The 11613-nt window shown below is 49.0% G+C and overlaps 9 protein-coding genes across 9 annotated transcripts in view; 5 read left to right on the plus strand and 4 right to left on the minus strand.

The window, feature by feature from the left end:
• Window positions 1-159, plus strand: part of LOC125949450 (60S ribosomal protein L30) — a 1114-nt gene extending 955 nt beyond the window's left edge. Inside the window, exon 4 of the mRNA XM_049676460.1 lies at window positions 1-159. This exon is cut by the window's left edge and continues 164 nt beyond it. Within this exon, the coding sequence (XP_049532417.1) occupies window positions 1-20 (20 nt within the window). The 3' untranslated portion in view covers window positions 21-159.
• Window positions 160-449: 290 nt separating this feature from the next.
• LOC125949409 (very-long-chain (3R)-3-hydroxyacyl-CoA dehydratase 2-like) lies at window positions 450-1494 on the plus strand. The gene is made up of 3 exons (XM_049676402.1): window positions 450-624; window positions 753-873; window positions 951-1494. The coding sequence occupies exons 1-3, from the start codon at window positions 545-547 to the stop codon at window positions 1449-1451; spliced, it is 702 nt and encodes a 233-aa protein (XP_049532359.1). The 5' UTR covers window positions 450-544; the 3' UTR covers window positions 1452-1494.
• Window positions 1495-1715: 221 nt separating this feature from the next.
• On the minus strand, window positions 1716-2882 carry LOC125949410 (very-long-chain (3R)-3-hydroxyacyl-CoA dehydratase hpo-8). The gene is made up of 3 exons (XM_049676403.1): window positions 2647-2882; window positions 2438-2558; window positions 1716-2367 (listed from the first exon to the last, which is right to left on the minus strand). The coding sequence occupies exons 1-3, from the start codon at window positions 2715-2717 to the stop codon at window positions 1873-1875; spliced, it is 687 nt and encodes a 228-aa protein (XP_049532360.1). The 5' UTR covers window positions 2718-2882; the 3' UTR covers window positions 1716-1872.
• A 129-nt stretch (window positions 2883-3011) lies between these two features.
• Window positions 3012-4088, minus strand: LOC125949399 (uncharacterized). The gene is made up of 3 exons (XM_049676386.1): window positions 3635-4088; window positions 3530-3559; window positions 3012-3445 (listed from the first exon to the last, which is right to left on the minus strand). Exons 1-3 carry the CDS (start codon window positions 3972-3974, stop codon window positions 3078-3080), a joined length of 738 nt encoding a protein of 245 aa, XP_049532343.1. The 5' UTR covers window positions 3975-4088; the 3' UTR covers window positions 3012-3077.
• Window positions 4089-4185: 97 nt separating this feature from the next.
• On the plus strand, window positions 4186-5912 carry LOC125949339 (uncharacterized). Its single transcript, XM_049676302.1, has 3 exons — window positions 4186-5017; window positions 5072-5168; window positions 5277-5912. Exons 1-3 carry the CDS (start codon window positions 4263-4265, stop codon window positions 5778-5780), a joined length of 1356 nt encoding a protein of 451 aa, XP_049532259.1. The 5' UTR covers window positions 4186-4262; the 3' UTR covers window positions 5781-5912.
• A 55-nt stretch (window positions 5913-5967) lies between these two features.
• LOC125949405 (uncharacterized) lies at window positions 5968-7105 on the minus strand. Its single transcript, XM_049676397.1, has 2 exons — window positions 6551-7105; window positions 5968-6472 (listed from the first exon to the last, which is right to left on the minus strand). The coding sequence occupies exons 1-2, from the start codon at window positions 6924-6926 to the stop codon at window positions 6126-6128; spliced, it is 723 nt and encodes a 240-aa protein (XP_049532354.1). The 5' UTR covers window positions 6927-7105; the 3' UTR covers window positions 5968-6125.
• A 141-nt stretch (window positions 7106-7246) lies between these two features.
• Window positions 7247-8869, plus strand: LOC125949335 (uncharacterized). Its single transcript, XM_049676298.1, has 3 exons — window positions 7247-8033; window positions 8095-8191; window positions 8257-8869. The coding sequence occupies exons 1-3, from the start codon at window positions 7258-7260 to the stop codon at window positions 8761-8763; spliced, it is 1380 nt and encodes a 459-aa protein (XP_049532255.1). The 5' UTR covers window positions 7247-7257; the 3' UTR covers window positions 8764-8869.
• LOC125949391 (uncharacterized) lies at window positions 8793-10342 on the minus strand. The gene is made up of 3 exons (XM_049676375.1): window positions 10192-10342; window positions 9705-10074; window positions 8793-9467 (listed from the first exon to the last, which is right to left on the minus strand). Exons 2-3 carry the CDS (start codon window positions 10009-10011, stop codon window positions 8941-8943), a joined length of 834 nt encoding a protein of 277 aa, XP_049532332.1. The 5' UTR covers window positions 10012-10074; window positions 10192-10342; the 3' UTR covers window positions 8793-8940.
• On the plus strand, window positions 10205-11583 carry LOC125949411 (uncharacterized). Its single transcript, XM_049676404.1, has 2 exons — window positions 10205-10343; window positions 10578-11583. The coding sequence occupies exons 1-2, from the start codon at window positions 10205-10207 to the stop codon at window positions 11117-11119; spliced, it is 681 nt and encodes a 226-aa protein (XP_049532361.1). The 3' UTR covers window positions 11120-11583.
• Window positions 11584-11613: the final 30 nt, after the last annotated feature.

Here is an 11613-nt window from a genome sequence, read left to right on the forward strand (position 1 = left end):
CCCAAGCCGGTGGACAGTAAAACAGTGGGGCTGTATACATTTCCGCGGGTTCCTTAGCGCGAATTTTCGTTTGATAGGATGAAAATTTGCTGAGGAATTGGTATAATAAATAAAAAATCAAGGTGTGCTTGCGCTGCGATGTAGCGCCGATCCCGAAAAGTGTAGAATGTATGTTTTTATGTTCAAACATGATGACCAATTTGCGAGTATTCTAGATTATACCATCCGCTTGCTTGGATGAGCATAAGTGTGCGCTTAGCAACGGGATTATGCGAAGTAGTCCGAGACAGAACTGTAATCAATTCTGATTGCTATGATCCGTTCATCGATAGAATGAACGCTAGAAATCTCACGGTTCTGGCGGATTCATTTAGCGAGTGAAGTGAGCGTTCATCTACTCCAACTGATAAACAAAGTTCGAACTCTCATCCACCACTGAGATTCGCGCTCCGGCATATATGCAACACCCGTCGATGCATAGAGGAGTGTCCAAATTGCAATATCAAATCAATTAATACTACAAGCAACGCATCGCATCGCCAAAATGGCACAGCACAAGAAAGGCGAACCTTCGGCCACTGTTAAAGCGTACCTGGTGCTCTATAACTTGACGCAGCTCGCAGGGTGAGTTTGAGCGGTTGCGTTTATCTCTCCAGCCGGCACCGCGAACTTTACGCTACGGCTCGATAATCTACACGATTAGGCTAATGTCCCCGGTGTTTTGCCCTTTGTACCTACGATGCGTGTCACAGGTGGTCCTACATTTTTGTAAAGTTTGTAACGCACTTCTTCCTGCGAGGACACGGACTAAACGGACTATGGCGTGAGGTTGGCAGTGCCACTTTCTTCTTCCAAATGCTGGCTCCTCTGGAGGTGTGTATTGTCCGATAGCAAGTGACTAATTTCGAATGGAATCGAATTACCGAAAATTCTTTAATAACTCCGTATAGGTTGTGCATGCAGCGATTGGCATTGTACCGAGCAATGTGCCGATGACTTTCCTGCAGGTATTCGGCCGATGCATGGTTGTGGCCGGAGCGATCGAAGGAACACCTACGGGACAGCAATCCCCCGGTTTACCGCTGGCACTGTTCTGCTGGAGCTCGACGGAAATCGTACGCTATGCTTACTACGTAGCCAATCTACTTTTGCCTAGCGTACCGGCGCCACTGGTTTGGCTTCGGTACACGATCTTCATACCGATGTATCCATGTGGTTTCTTCGGGGAGCTCCTGTGTGGTTATTGGGCCCAAAGCTACTTCGGCGAAACGGGCAAATGGAGCGTAACGTTGCCGAATCCAGTCAACTTTACCTTTTCCTTCTACTACTTCATCTGGATCATGACCGTTAGCTATTTGCCGTTATTTCCACAGATGTATTTGCATATGTTTTCCCAGCGTCGGAAGGTTCTTGGGCGTACAGAACAGTCTTCCGGCAAGAAGGTTCGCTAGTGTGAAGAGCCGGTAAGGGCAACGAACCAGTGGATGTTGGTTTTCATTTGGTTTCCTGCTTTTTATTCGTTCGACGATCCATACCCCCAACCCGAGAATGCACACTTTTAACGGAAATGTCCAAAAGCCTATCACCACAATGCGTTCGCATAATTAAATTAAATCTAAGTCAATAAACAATAGGTCGCTCGGTTGCAAACAATGTTTGCAAAGCTTCTTATCCACTTCAGTCTACTAGATGTTAAGCCCTTTCACAAAATGAAACGGTGTTTCTGAGTTGCCCCTTGCCCTTACCAGGGCGCCTAGAAGAAATGGTAATGTTTGGAAACAAATGCTAAAAGAGCGGGGAGAGTTGGATCAAAGGCGACGAATCTCCCGGTGTACTACGTAGCGTTTAGACGGGAAATCCGAACGCCGATAGTCAATTGGCCTTCTGCTTCTTAGTGGCCGGTGTGCCAAGAATCTTCTTTCGCTGCGCAAACATGTGTAGATAGAGCTGCGGGAACAGCGGAATGTACAACAGCATGACGGCCCACAGGAAGTAGAGATAAGAGAAGGTAAAGTTGTACTGGTTCGGCATCTCGATGCTCCACTGCTTCGTTTCCGCTACGTGCGATTGAGCCCAGAAGAAGCACAGCAGCTCACCGGTCACTCCGGTCGGGTACAGTGCGATGAAGGTCGTGTAGCGCAGGAAGATCAGTAGCTGCGGAACGGCATCCACTAGGTTCAGAGCATAGTAGCCGTAGCGGATGATCTCCGTAATCGACCAGGCAAGGATGGCGAGAGGCAAACCGGGAGACACTTTTCCCGTTGGCGTTGCCATGACAACGCCGCATACCACCATCACTCGCGACAGTACCTGAAAGGTCGTGATAACCGGGTTGCTGGGCACGATGCGAGTGAAAGCGTGTACGATCTGAGGGAAAAGGGGAAAACACATGTTAATGAGCTGCACTACGACGGTTCCGTACCTGCTCGGGACTTACCTCAAGAACGGCCGCATTCTGGAACAGTATGACCGTAGCGCCCAGATACTCCCATAGCGTTTTTTCGGTTCCCTTGTCGATGGTGTAGTATGCTATCAGTTGATACAACATATACGACCAGCTGTGAAGAAGGAGAAAGCGGAACGCCAAGTTATGCCAACACACCCTCTTGTTAGTGAAGGGGCGACGAATTAGTGAGCTCTACTTACCCCAAAACTTGTGCGGCATTGTACAAAATAAGATAAATCTTGACGATCGCCGATGGTTCCTTGGCCGCCATCACTGTCGATTGTTCTTACGTAAGCAATCCAAGCAAATAAACTCAGTTACACCTGAAGACGACCCGAGTTGATCGGCAAAAAGTGGGATACCATTAAGCAGCAACCTTTGAACGGCGGTCTCGAAATTCGTGCGATCGACTGGTAGGGTAAACGAGAAAGGTAAATAATGTATTCCACCACCTTGGTTGCGTTGGTGGGAGTGAGAGGCAATGTACAAACGGGAAGGGAAATATTCACCAGGAAAATTTCTGCAAGATTTGAAAAAATTGAAAAATTCGGCAAATATTGTTCGCGTTCATATTCTTTTTTATTAGAGCTAAAATTAATTCACTCCGTCTTTGCCCTTCGTTTAGCACTTTTTATTCAAATTTAATTGTTTGATAAACTCTGGGTGCTCCACTCTGGGTGCTAGTAGTGGCGACTGGTTCGATGCTTTCCACTGCGAGCGCTTGTCCGTCTTCATTGTCTTCCGGTACGGTGGAAGCCTCATCCGAAAACATCGAAAAGAATCGAGACATCACATCGGCCTTGCTTGTTTCCAACAGAGCGTTCAGTGATGCCGTTTGTTCCTTTTCCTTGCGCTTGTACAGCTTAAACTCGTAATCGTACAGATCGTTCCATTTCTTGGCATACTCCTCGCTTTGATCCCTCATCATACGGGATAGTTTTTCCAGTATCTGGTTGCGAATCGTTTTCGGTGGCGGTCCGCGTCGACGCTTCGTTGGTGCTGCAGGAAAGCAGAAGGAAGAATAAAGTGGCTTAATTTTGAATTCTCGTCCTCTCGGTACTCGGCTAGTCCGGTATCTCTTACCAGGTTGTCCTTCTTCCAGGACCTGTGTAACTTTTGGAAGAATAAAAGAGAACATTTTGAACCAAAGGAACACACGCTACAGAGCTACGGCGGTGGCAGGCTTACTTTGTTTCCGACGCTGCTCCAAAACCTCTCGGGACGTCTGGCACTGTTGCTCTAGGATTTCCTTTAGTTCCCGGGCAAACTCGCAGTTCGCAGTGCCTTGGTTAGTCCTTCTCGAAATGTAGAACGCTCGTTTCAGATTTTTCCACTTATGATAGATCTGGCTGCTGTCCTTCGTTGGGAAACCATTCATTTTCATCTCCTCCTCGATGATCTTGTACACGTCGCAGTCCGCCTTCAGTGAGCGGCTGTTCATGGTGAACAGCTCCATCAGATTCTTTTCCTTAATTATCTCCAACATCTCCATCGTTTCCTCACCGGTCCACACATTTCGACGCGACATTTTGGCAACAATTTTCTCATAAAACCAACTGGGAAGGCGATTTTCTGGTTCAACTTTGCGTCGGATTCGCGGTGTAAACAAACGGTTTAAACCGAAGCCAAAAGGAACCGCGGAGCCGTTCACTCACACCAACACATTCCTGTGAGCCAAGCGTGTACGTACACGGTGTGCCTGACAGCATTGTACTGTGTGTTGGTGAGGCGAGAGCGCGCCAGCAAAAAGGAAATTTTCAGTGGCTTGTTTATACATCGTAATTTAGTGGAAACGAATTTGGTAGTTTTAGAAACGATGGAAGACGACGAAGAAATGAAACGTATCGCGATCCAGACCACGTTCTCAGCGTACGCCGCCAAACAGGTGGAGTTAGCAAAGCAATACGAAACGAACCGCAAGAAACGCTGCAAGATCTTCCTGCAGCGCCTACGCTACCAGCTGAAGCGCAACGGCGAACAGCATCAGAAGGAGTGGAGCGAAATCCTGCAGGAGCAGCTGCTGGACAGTGTACCGACGCGGAAGTTTTGGAAACTGAACCGAAGCGACCAGTGGTACCGGAACCTGTTCGAGGGCGAGGAGGACAATGCGGATCAACTGTTTGAGAACTTCCGGTTAGATCGGCCCACGTACGACATGCTGGTCGAGGCGCTGAACCCTGATATGGCTCCGCATCCGTTGCTCATTTCGCAATCCTGCAGCACGGAGAAGAAGGTGGCCGTTGCGCTGTACAAGCTGATTAGCGGATCCGATTACGCATCGGTCGGCGACCAGTTCGGGGTGCACAAGGCCACGGTGAAAAACTGCTTGTTTCAATTCTGCAAGGCCTTGGTGAAGAATTTCATGGACGCGGAGATTGCTTTGCCGCTCACCGATGAAGCGATGGAAATAAGCAGTGCATTCGAGGAGAAGTGTGATCTACCCATGGTCATGGGTGCCCTGGGCCTTTTGCACATTCCCATCACGCCTTCCGGGGCCGAGTCGAAGAATTATCTTAACTCCAAAAAGTGGGCTTCCATTACTCTGCAAGCTGTGGTGGATCATAACCATCTGTAAGTAAACGCTGTATGTTGCACTTTGGCTTTTCTATTCATACTTTCATCCAGTTTTAGGCACATTACCTGTGGACATACTGGTTGTACCGAAGAATCGGCCGTGTTAACCGATTCCGGGTTGTATCAACACTTTGAGAATGCTGAAATGGTAAGTACTCTTGAGGGACTGGGACTCTAGAAACTTTGGTGTTTATGGATGTTGATGATGGCTTAATTTCTTTTTATCGAACACCCCTTCGACCTGCGCAACGATCAGCCCGCTCAGATGATAAATGGCAATCCGGTGCAGGGATACATTGTGACGGAACCGACGTATCCGTTGCTGCCCTGGTTGATACATGACTATACCCCTCTGAACAACCCAATTACAACCGAGGAGCAAACGTTCAATGATCATCTCGCCAAGGCTAAGGCAGCAGTGCACCAAGCGTTTACAAGGTTGAGAGCACGCTTCGGGATTCTGCAGCGCAAGATAGACATCGATATCAACTTTGTGCCACAGATCCTGCTCACTTGTTGCATACTGCACAATATCTTGGAAAAGCGAAAGATGAAATTCGAAGACGAGTGGATAGAACAGATGACGGCCGCGGATCAAAAGTATCCTCAACCGGACGGTTCCATAGTGACCAACTACACGACTTCGGTCGAGGGTGAAACCGTGCGGGACCAGCTGAAGGACCACGTTCAGTCAAAGTACATGCTCTTTCGCTCTATCGACTACAGCCAGGTGTACTTCATCAATGATCCGAACCACTGAGCTGCTGGTGAATGCTGCCCTCTTCTCTTTTTAAATACATTAAATACATAAATTTTACACCGGATCCAAGCCGAATAGTTAAACTAGTTTTTCAAATAAACACACACTTACCGATCAACCTGCATAAACGCATCGTTTTGTGTTAAACATGGATTTTGGTTTATAATTTCGATTCCAATGTTCGCCGTGAACAAATTCCGCCGCTCCTCTTCTGCTCTCGCTCGGCGTACAGCTGTTTTCTGTTATGATGCTACAATCTATTATTCGCAAAAAAGACTTCTTTAACTAATAATTGGAATGGTTCATGGAGCAAGACGTCGATTGTTTTATTCTACACAACGCCAGCTAAGACTCACTGACTACCACTTCATAAGTGCAGTCCTCATCCCCGTTCAGGTGATCATTGGGATCCTCGGCTTCGTCGTTTGTCGCAATTTTCCTACCGACCATGCGTCTGAAATGTGTTATGATGTTCCTACTATTTTTATCCAGTATCCCGTTGAACTTGTAGTCTCTGTTCTTCGAAAATCGCCCATAAAGCGTTGCACCAGACTCGTTCAGCTCGCGACACTGTTTGTAGTAGGCGCCATCCTCTTTGTACCGGAAATTTTTTATCTTTTTCAGGATCTTTCGGCGCGTTATCATACCTTTTGTACCGCTCTGTGGTTCGTTCGTTTCGCTCGATTTGCTATCTGTAAGGGAACGCGAAGCATTAAACGGGGCATTCATGATAACCGCCGGCAGGGTAGAGTAACGTTCCAGGTTCTTACCGGTAGGTTCTTCGACGGTTTTCGGTTTCGGTGTCTTTTCCCGGAGCGCCGGATCAACCGGACGGCGTTTCCGTTCCGCACTGAGCAGCTCGTGAAGCTCCTCGTAGAATGGACCGGCAATGGTCCAATCGTCAACGCGCACCGCTTTATGGTAGCAGCGCTGCAGTTTCTCCCATCGTAGCTGCACGTCGTCCGCGTGCTTATCTATGTACCCCCGCAACCACATTTCCTTCGCTATGTTTCTATAAATTGCATCATGCTTGTGACGAGAAGCTGGATCGCCCAGCAGGAACGTTTCGTCTACATTTTGCAGCTTGATAATGTCCAGCAGATCGAACGTTTCATCGTCGCTCCAGAGCGTTCTCGGTGGAACCATTTTGGAACAGGGCGCTATTCACACAACACGAACAAGCTACTGTGACCGGCAGTTGTTCATTCTTCGTTTGCACACTTTTATGTTACCGAGGTACTAGACTTTACTGCTTCAACTATCGTTATTTTAACTATTTTCCCTTACTTTTGCTGATACTATTTCGTCCGCTGCTGTTTCCGAAGCGAGATTCATTGTTTGTACACAACGCACGCATCTGTCACAACATCTTTGAGCGTCTCTTTGTGCGGTTTTACTAGTCCCCAGTTAACTTTGTTTAATCGTAGCATTTTGCGATCTTCGCCAACAATTCAGCTTCCCGGGTTATGCTTCACAAATGCACAAAGTAGCCCTGGTGTCGCCAATGTCGTCGCTCAAGCAGTTCCAGCGAGAGTACGGTGCCCTGCTGGATGAACTTATCCGCGAACAGGCGGAACTGTGCGAACGGTTTGAATCCCTGCGACGCCGCCGGCACATTATTTTCTTCAAACGGTTAAGGTACAAGATCAAGTGCAAGCTGGAACGGCACCGGGAAGAGTGGGTCGAGATGCTACGCAAGACGCTCCATGAGAACGTGCCAACCCGGCCGATCGGTCGGCCGGCTCGCGACGATACCTGGTACCGTAGTCAATTTGAGGCCGGTGACGATGCCACCCTGCTGGCGACCATTCGGATGGATCGCCGTACCTATCTCTACCTGGTGGACGTTTTACGGGGCGATCTAACACCGCAATCGCAACAGATCCTGGCACCCCGCGAAACGGTGAGCGTAGAAAAGCGCTGTGCCATCGGGCTGTACAAGTTGGCCAGCGGTGAAAATTTCAGCCAGTTGGGAAAACGTTTCGGAGTACACAAGCTTGCCGCGGCGGACAGCTTCTATCGATTCTGCTCGACTATCGTTACCCGGTTGCGTCGTAACGTGATACGTTTACCGTCGGAACAGGAGGCATTGAAGCTGGCGGTACGCTTTGAGAAAAACACCTGTCTACCGCGGGTTATGGCATTGATCGGTATGATGCACTTTCCCATAACGAACGCGCCGACCAACAGCTACATCAATAGCGACGGTTGGGCATCGATGCTACTACAGGCCGTCGTGGATCATTCTGGATTGTAAGTTGTATGGCGGAGTGCAATATTACAATGAGAATTAATATTGCCTGCTTATTCCTAGAATACGCTTCGCTACGAGCAATCACGCGGGCAGTACGGACGCTTACACGGTGCTCGACGAATCAGAGGTCAACAATCACTTCAACCACTCGGAACTGGTAAGCACCGGTCGTCCTACACGTCCGTCGCATGAGCATCAAATGATTATGCTTTATTCTTACAGCCAACAGAATTCTACATTGGAACGGACGATCAAGCGGCAGTGAAACCGTTCCTAATCGGTGGTAGTGAGTATCCGCTACTACCACATCTCATTACCCGTTACTCGGCACCGGAATCACGCGAAGAGCTGCTGTTCAACAAGCACCTCGATGCCGCACTCGGTGCCTTCGACGTGACCATGCAACGGCTGATGGCTCGGTGGAACATACTGCACCGGGGGATGGATTTCGATCCGGTAACCGTGCCCCGAACGATTGTCTGCTGCTGCATTCTGCATAATATACTCGAACGTCGCTCGATATCGTTTGATACGAACTGGATCACGCGCAAACGGTACGACATACAGCCAACGGCGAAACCCCCGGAACAGCTGGTAGCCCAACCCGATGGCGAAGTGATCCGAGACTGGGCGAAACGGCGACTAGCGATCAGATTGGCAAAGTCCAAAGCCGAAGCAAAGAAACCGCCTTATCGAACAATACAACAGCGCGTTCAACTTCCGAAGTGACATTTGGGTAAAGGAATCCGTTTGCTCAGTGATGAGCTTAGAGTCGGAACAAAAAGTAATGCAAGCCGAAACGCTATCACAATGGATGAACCGTTTGTTTCGTGAGTTTGATTTAATTGTAGCACAACGGAGCAGCATACGCTCCCAAGGATGACGCTCCGCGGGATTGTAGATATCTTAAAACTCGTCTTCTTTCCACGCCTGGTAATAGTCCTTTACCATCTCCTTCTTCTCATCGACCTCGTTCTCGTCCTCCTCTATATCCTCCTCCTCTACCATCTCCACCATCTCGACCGTCTCTTCCTCTAACTGTTCGATCACATCAACCATATGGTCACCACCGTCCGTATCCTCGATCGCTTCCTCAAGTGTTTCTTCGACCGTCGTTACGTCGTCCATCGTTTCGTCCACCATGTCCAGCTTTTCCTCTACCACGTCCGCGACCGTCCCCGCGATCATTCCCTCCAGGATGAGTATTTGCTGCGCCCGGAAGCAAAAGTCCTCCGTGTTCTTCTCGAGGATGCCGGACAACCGTTGCCCAAAGTGCCTCTCGTCCTGTGTGTACAGCTCGAACTCGTAGTTAATCAGGTCTTTCTGCTTGCGGAAGAATTCCTCGTTGTTTTCCCGCTCGATCACGCCGATCTTGGCCAGCAGCTTGTCGAAGTGCTCCAGCACTGGCTTGGGTCGTTTCTGGGTGACAGTCTCTGCAGGGGTCGTAAGTGCTAATTTACTAGTCAGTATACATATCAAAATGCACAGGTTGGTTTGGTTTGTACAATTTCTACAACAACCCTAAGGACTGATTTAATTTTACAACCGTCTTAATGTCACGGTGTGCATTCAAGGGAGATTCCACCAAGCAACCGAGATCCGGTAGATTCCCAGGACTAGCGGCAAAAGGGGAAACACAATGGCAACTTGATTGAGCGGCAGTTACTTACCTTGTTTGGCTTGGTTTTGCTGCAGCTTCTCCGACATCAGCTCATCAAGTTCCTCGTAGAATTCGCACGATTCGCTCAGATAGTCCTCGCGTTTGGTTTTGTAGTACACTCGCTTCAGGTTTTTCCATTTGTGCTCGATCTGGAATGCGCCTTTTTCCGGGAAGCCGCGCTTTCGCATCTCGGTCTCCACTATGCCGTACAGTTTTTTGTTCTGCTCTTCACCAAAGTACCGAATCAATCCCTTTTCCTTGATGACGGACAGCAGGGCCTTGGTTTCCTCGGGTGTCCACACATTTCTCCGTGCCATGGTGTCCAGTAGCCGCCACGGCGTTTTCCAATTTCCCAAGTGTTCCGAGGACGCTTCGCTGGGCTTCCAAAATAATTCGAAAGTGAGTGCATCATAACAAATCGCGGATGACATTTGTCCCTCAAGGCGACACACACACACGCCGCACGCACAATTTATGGGGGGTTTTCTCAGTCTCACCTGAAACGTCAAAATGGGCGCAAGCACAAAAACGGCCAAGTTTGCGGTCGGTTTTACGGCCTTTGCATTTCTGTTTATTCTGATCTCCTTCTGTTCACCGTACTGGCTACAAACGGATGGGAAGCTCGAGCATCCCAAATTCACCAATCTCGGTAAGTTCCCGGCCCAACCAAACGGCCAGTGAACGGCTGGAATGTGCCTCTCCTGCGACGCTGACTGGGTGTGTCATCACCGAACAGGGCGTTGTTGACGCGTGTGTCGCAGCACTCGGCCTGTAAACAAATGTTTGCTCTGGCCGCGGGTCGCGACGGCCGCTAATCGAAGGAAACCATGCACGAAGGTGATCCACAGCATGCGTAATACGGTTTACCATCCTCCACCCGTAGGGCTTTGGGAGCTGTGCCTGCGGAATTTCCAGGATATACACCGATGGTACGACTACCCCTTCAACGGGTGCATGTGGATCTTCGAGGAGGAGTACTACATCATCCACGATTACATCCTGCCCGGGTTCTTCATTGCGGTGCAGTTTTTCTTCACGCTCTGCTTCACCCTGCTGCTGATGGGGGTCATCATGACGCTGATGTTTCTTAGCTGGTCACGGGATAACGATCGCTACATAATGCTGCTGCTGACCAACGGGACCGTGCTCCTGCTGGCGGCTTTCTGCGGTCTGATAGCCGTGGCCACGTTCGGTTGTTACGGTGATAGCCGTGACTGGATGCCCAACTGGGAGCACAACGATATGGGCTGGTCGTTTGCACTCGGTGTCGTCGGCACTTTTGCCCTGTTTCCGGCCGGAATACTGTTCATTGTCGAGGCGCGCCGGGCCACCTACAGACGCCTGAACAACATCGCCAACAGTGAGATGGCTGCGGCGTACACGATGGATGAGCGTAAATACCGCGGTGGCCATACGGATATCTAGACGGAATACACCGGGTCTCCGTCGCCGGTACATTCCTTCCCTCCGTATCGTAGAGGGAGCTTAGCCTGATAAGCCCGTTTTTTTATACAATTGACACGTAGGTACAATACGATTAATGCACGTGAGGCCAAGGCCGAGAGAATGTGCGCCAAAATGTGGCTTGCGAAAGAATCGATATTCCGTCCAGTAGAAATAAATTTTTACAAAAAAAACTCCTTTCCTAACTCACTTCGAACAAACCAATTGGGAGAAAGCGAGACGAAAACTCATTAAAATCAGCTTAGCGTAGGACGGCTGGCCAGCAGCCGGAACTTGCTCATCAATATTAGGTGTGTCACCAAGTCGCCAAGGCGATGATTGCTTCGATTGGTATTTAGGTATTAAGGTTCAATCGTTTTATTTTGTAGTTTCCAGCGTGAAGAATAAAAATTCTGTCGCTCGTTGCTTTTTGAAACACAACGAATTTGGAAAAAAATGGAAATAGAAATGTGTGA

This window comes from Anopheles darlingi, chromosome 2 (genome assembly GCF_943734745.1).
Source record: "Anopheles darlingi chromosome 2, idAnoDarlMG_H_01, whole genome shotgun sequence".
NCBI lineage: Eukaryota > Metazoa > Arthropoda > Insecta > Diptera > Culicidae > Anopheles > Anopheles darlingi.

Bases quoted from the DNA above. Each gene is read 5' to 3' on its own strand.
- LOC125949405 (XM_049676397.1), bottom strand. From the start codon at position 6,926: ATGGTTCCACCGAGAACGCTCTGGAGCGACGATGAAACGTTCGATCTG. The intron at 6,473-6,550 runs GTAAGAACCTGG...GTTCCCTTACAG, and splicing joins AACCGTCGAAGAACCTACCG to ATAGCAAATCGAGCGAAACG.
- LOC125949409 (XM_049676402.1), top strand. From the start codon at position 545: ATGGCACAGCACAAGAAAGGCGAACCTTCGGCCACTGTTAAAGCGTAC. The intron at 625-752 runs GTGAGTTTGAGC...TGCGTGTCACAG, and splicing joins AACTTGACGCAGCTCGCAGG to GTGGTCCTACATTTTTGTAA. The intron at 874-950 runs GTGTGTATTGTC...AACTCCGTATAG, and splicing joins AAATGCTGGCTCCTCTGGAG to GTTGTGCATGCAGCGATTGG.
- LOC125949399 (XM_049676386.1), bottom strand. From the start codon at position 3,974: ATGTCGCGTCGAAATGTGTGGACCGGTGAGGAAACGATGGAGATGTTG. The intron at 3,560-3,634 runs GTAAGCCTGCCA...TTCTTCCAAAAG, and splicing joins GGAGCAGCGTCGGAAACAAA to TTACACAGGTCCTGGAAGAA. The intron at 3,446-3,529 runs GTAAGAGATACC...GCTTTCCTGCAG, and splicing joins CCTGGAAGAAGGACAACCTG to CACCAACGAAGCGTCGACGC.
- LOC125949339 (XM_049676302.1), top strand. From the start codon at position 4,263: ATGGAAGACGACGAAGAAATGAAACGTATCGCGATCCAGACCACGTTC. The intron at 5,018-5,071 runs GTAAGTAAACGC...ACTTTCATCCAG, and splicing joins GTGGTGGATCATAACCATCT to TTTTAGGCACATTACCTGTG. The intron at 5,169-5,276 runs GTAAGTACTCTT...CGCAACGATCAG, and splicing joins ACTTTGAGAATGCTGAAATG to CCCGCTCAGATGATAAATGG.
- LOC125949391 (XM_049676375.1), bottom strand. From the start codon at position 10,011: ATGGCACGGAGAAATGTGTGGACACCCGAGGAAACCAAGGCCCTGCTG. The intron at 9,468-9,704 runs GTAAGTAACTGC...CGACCCCTGCAG, and splicing joins GCAAAACCAAGCCAAACAAG to AGACTGTCACCCAGAAACGA.
- LOC125949410 (XM_049676403.1), bottom strand. From the start codon at position 2,717: ATGGCGGCCAAGGAACCATCGGCGATCGTCAAGATTTATCTTATTTTG. The intron at 2,559-2,646 runs GTAAGTAGAGCT...CCTTCTTCACAG, and splicing joins AATGCCGCACAAGTTTTGGG to CTGGTCGTATATGTTGTATC. The intron at 2,368-2,437 runs GTAAGTCCCGAG...CTTTTCCCTCAG, and splicing joins AGAATGCGGCCGTTCTTGAG to ATCGTACACGCTTTCACTCG.
- LOC125949335 (XM_049676298.1), top strand. From the start codon at position 7,258: ATGCACAAAGTAGCCCTGGTGTCGCCAATGTCGTCGCTCAAGCAGTTC. The intron at 8,034-8,094 runs GTAAGTTGTATG...GCTTATTCCTAG, and splicing joins GTCGTGGATCATTCTGGATT to AATACGCTTCGCTACGAGCA. The intron at 8,192-8,256 runs GTAAGCACCGGT...TTATTCTTACAG, and splicing joins ACTTCAACCACTCGGAACTG to CCAACAGAATTCTACATTGG.
- LOC125949411 (XM_049676404.1), top strand. From the start codon at position 10,205: ATGGGCGCAAGCACAAAAACGGCCAAGTTTGCGGTCGGTTTTACGGCC. The intron at 10,344-10,577 runs GTAAGTTCCCGG...CTCCACCCGTAG, and splicing joins TCCCAAATTCACCAATCTCG to GGCTTTGGGAGCTGTGCCTG.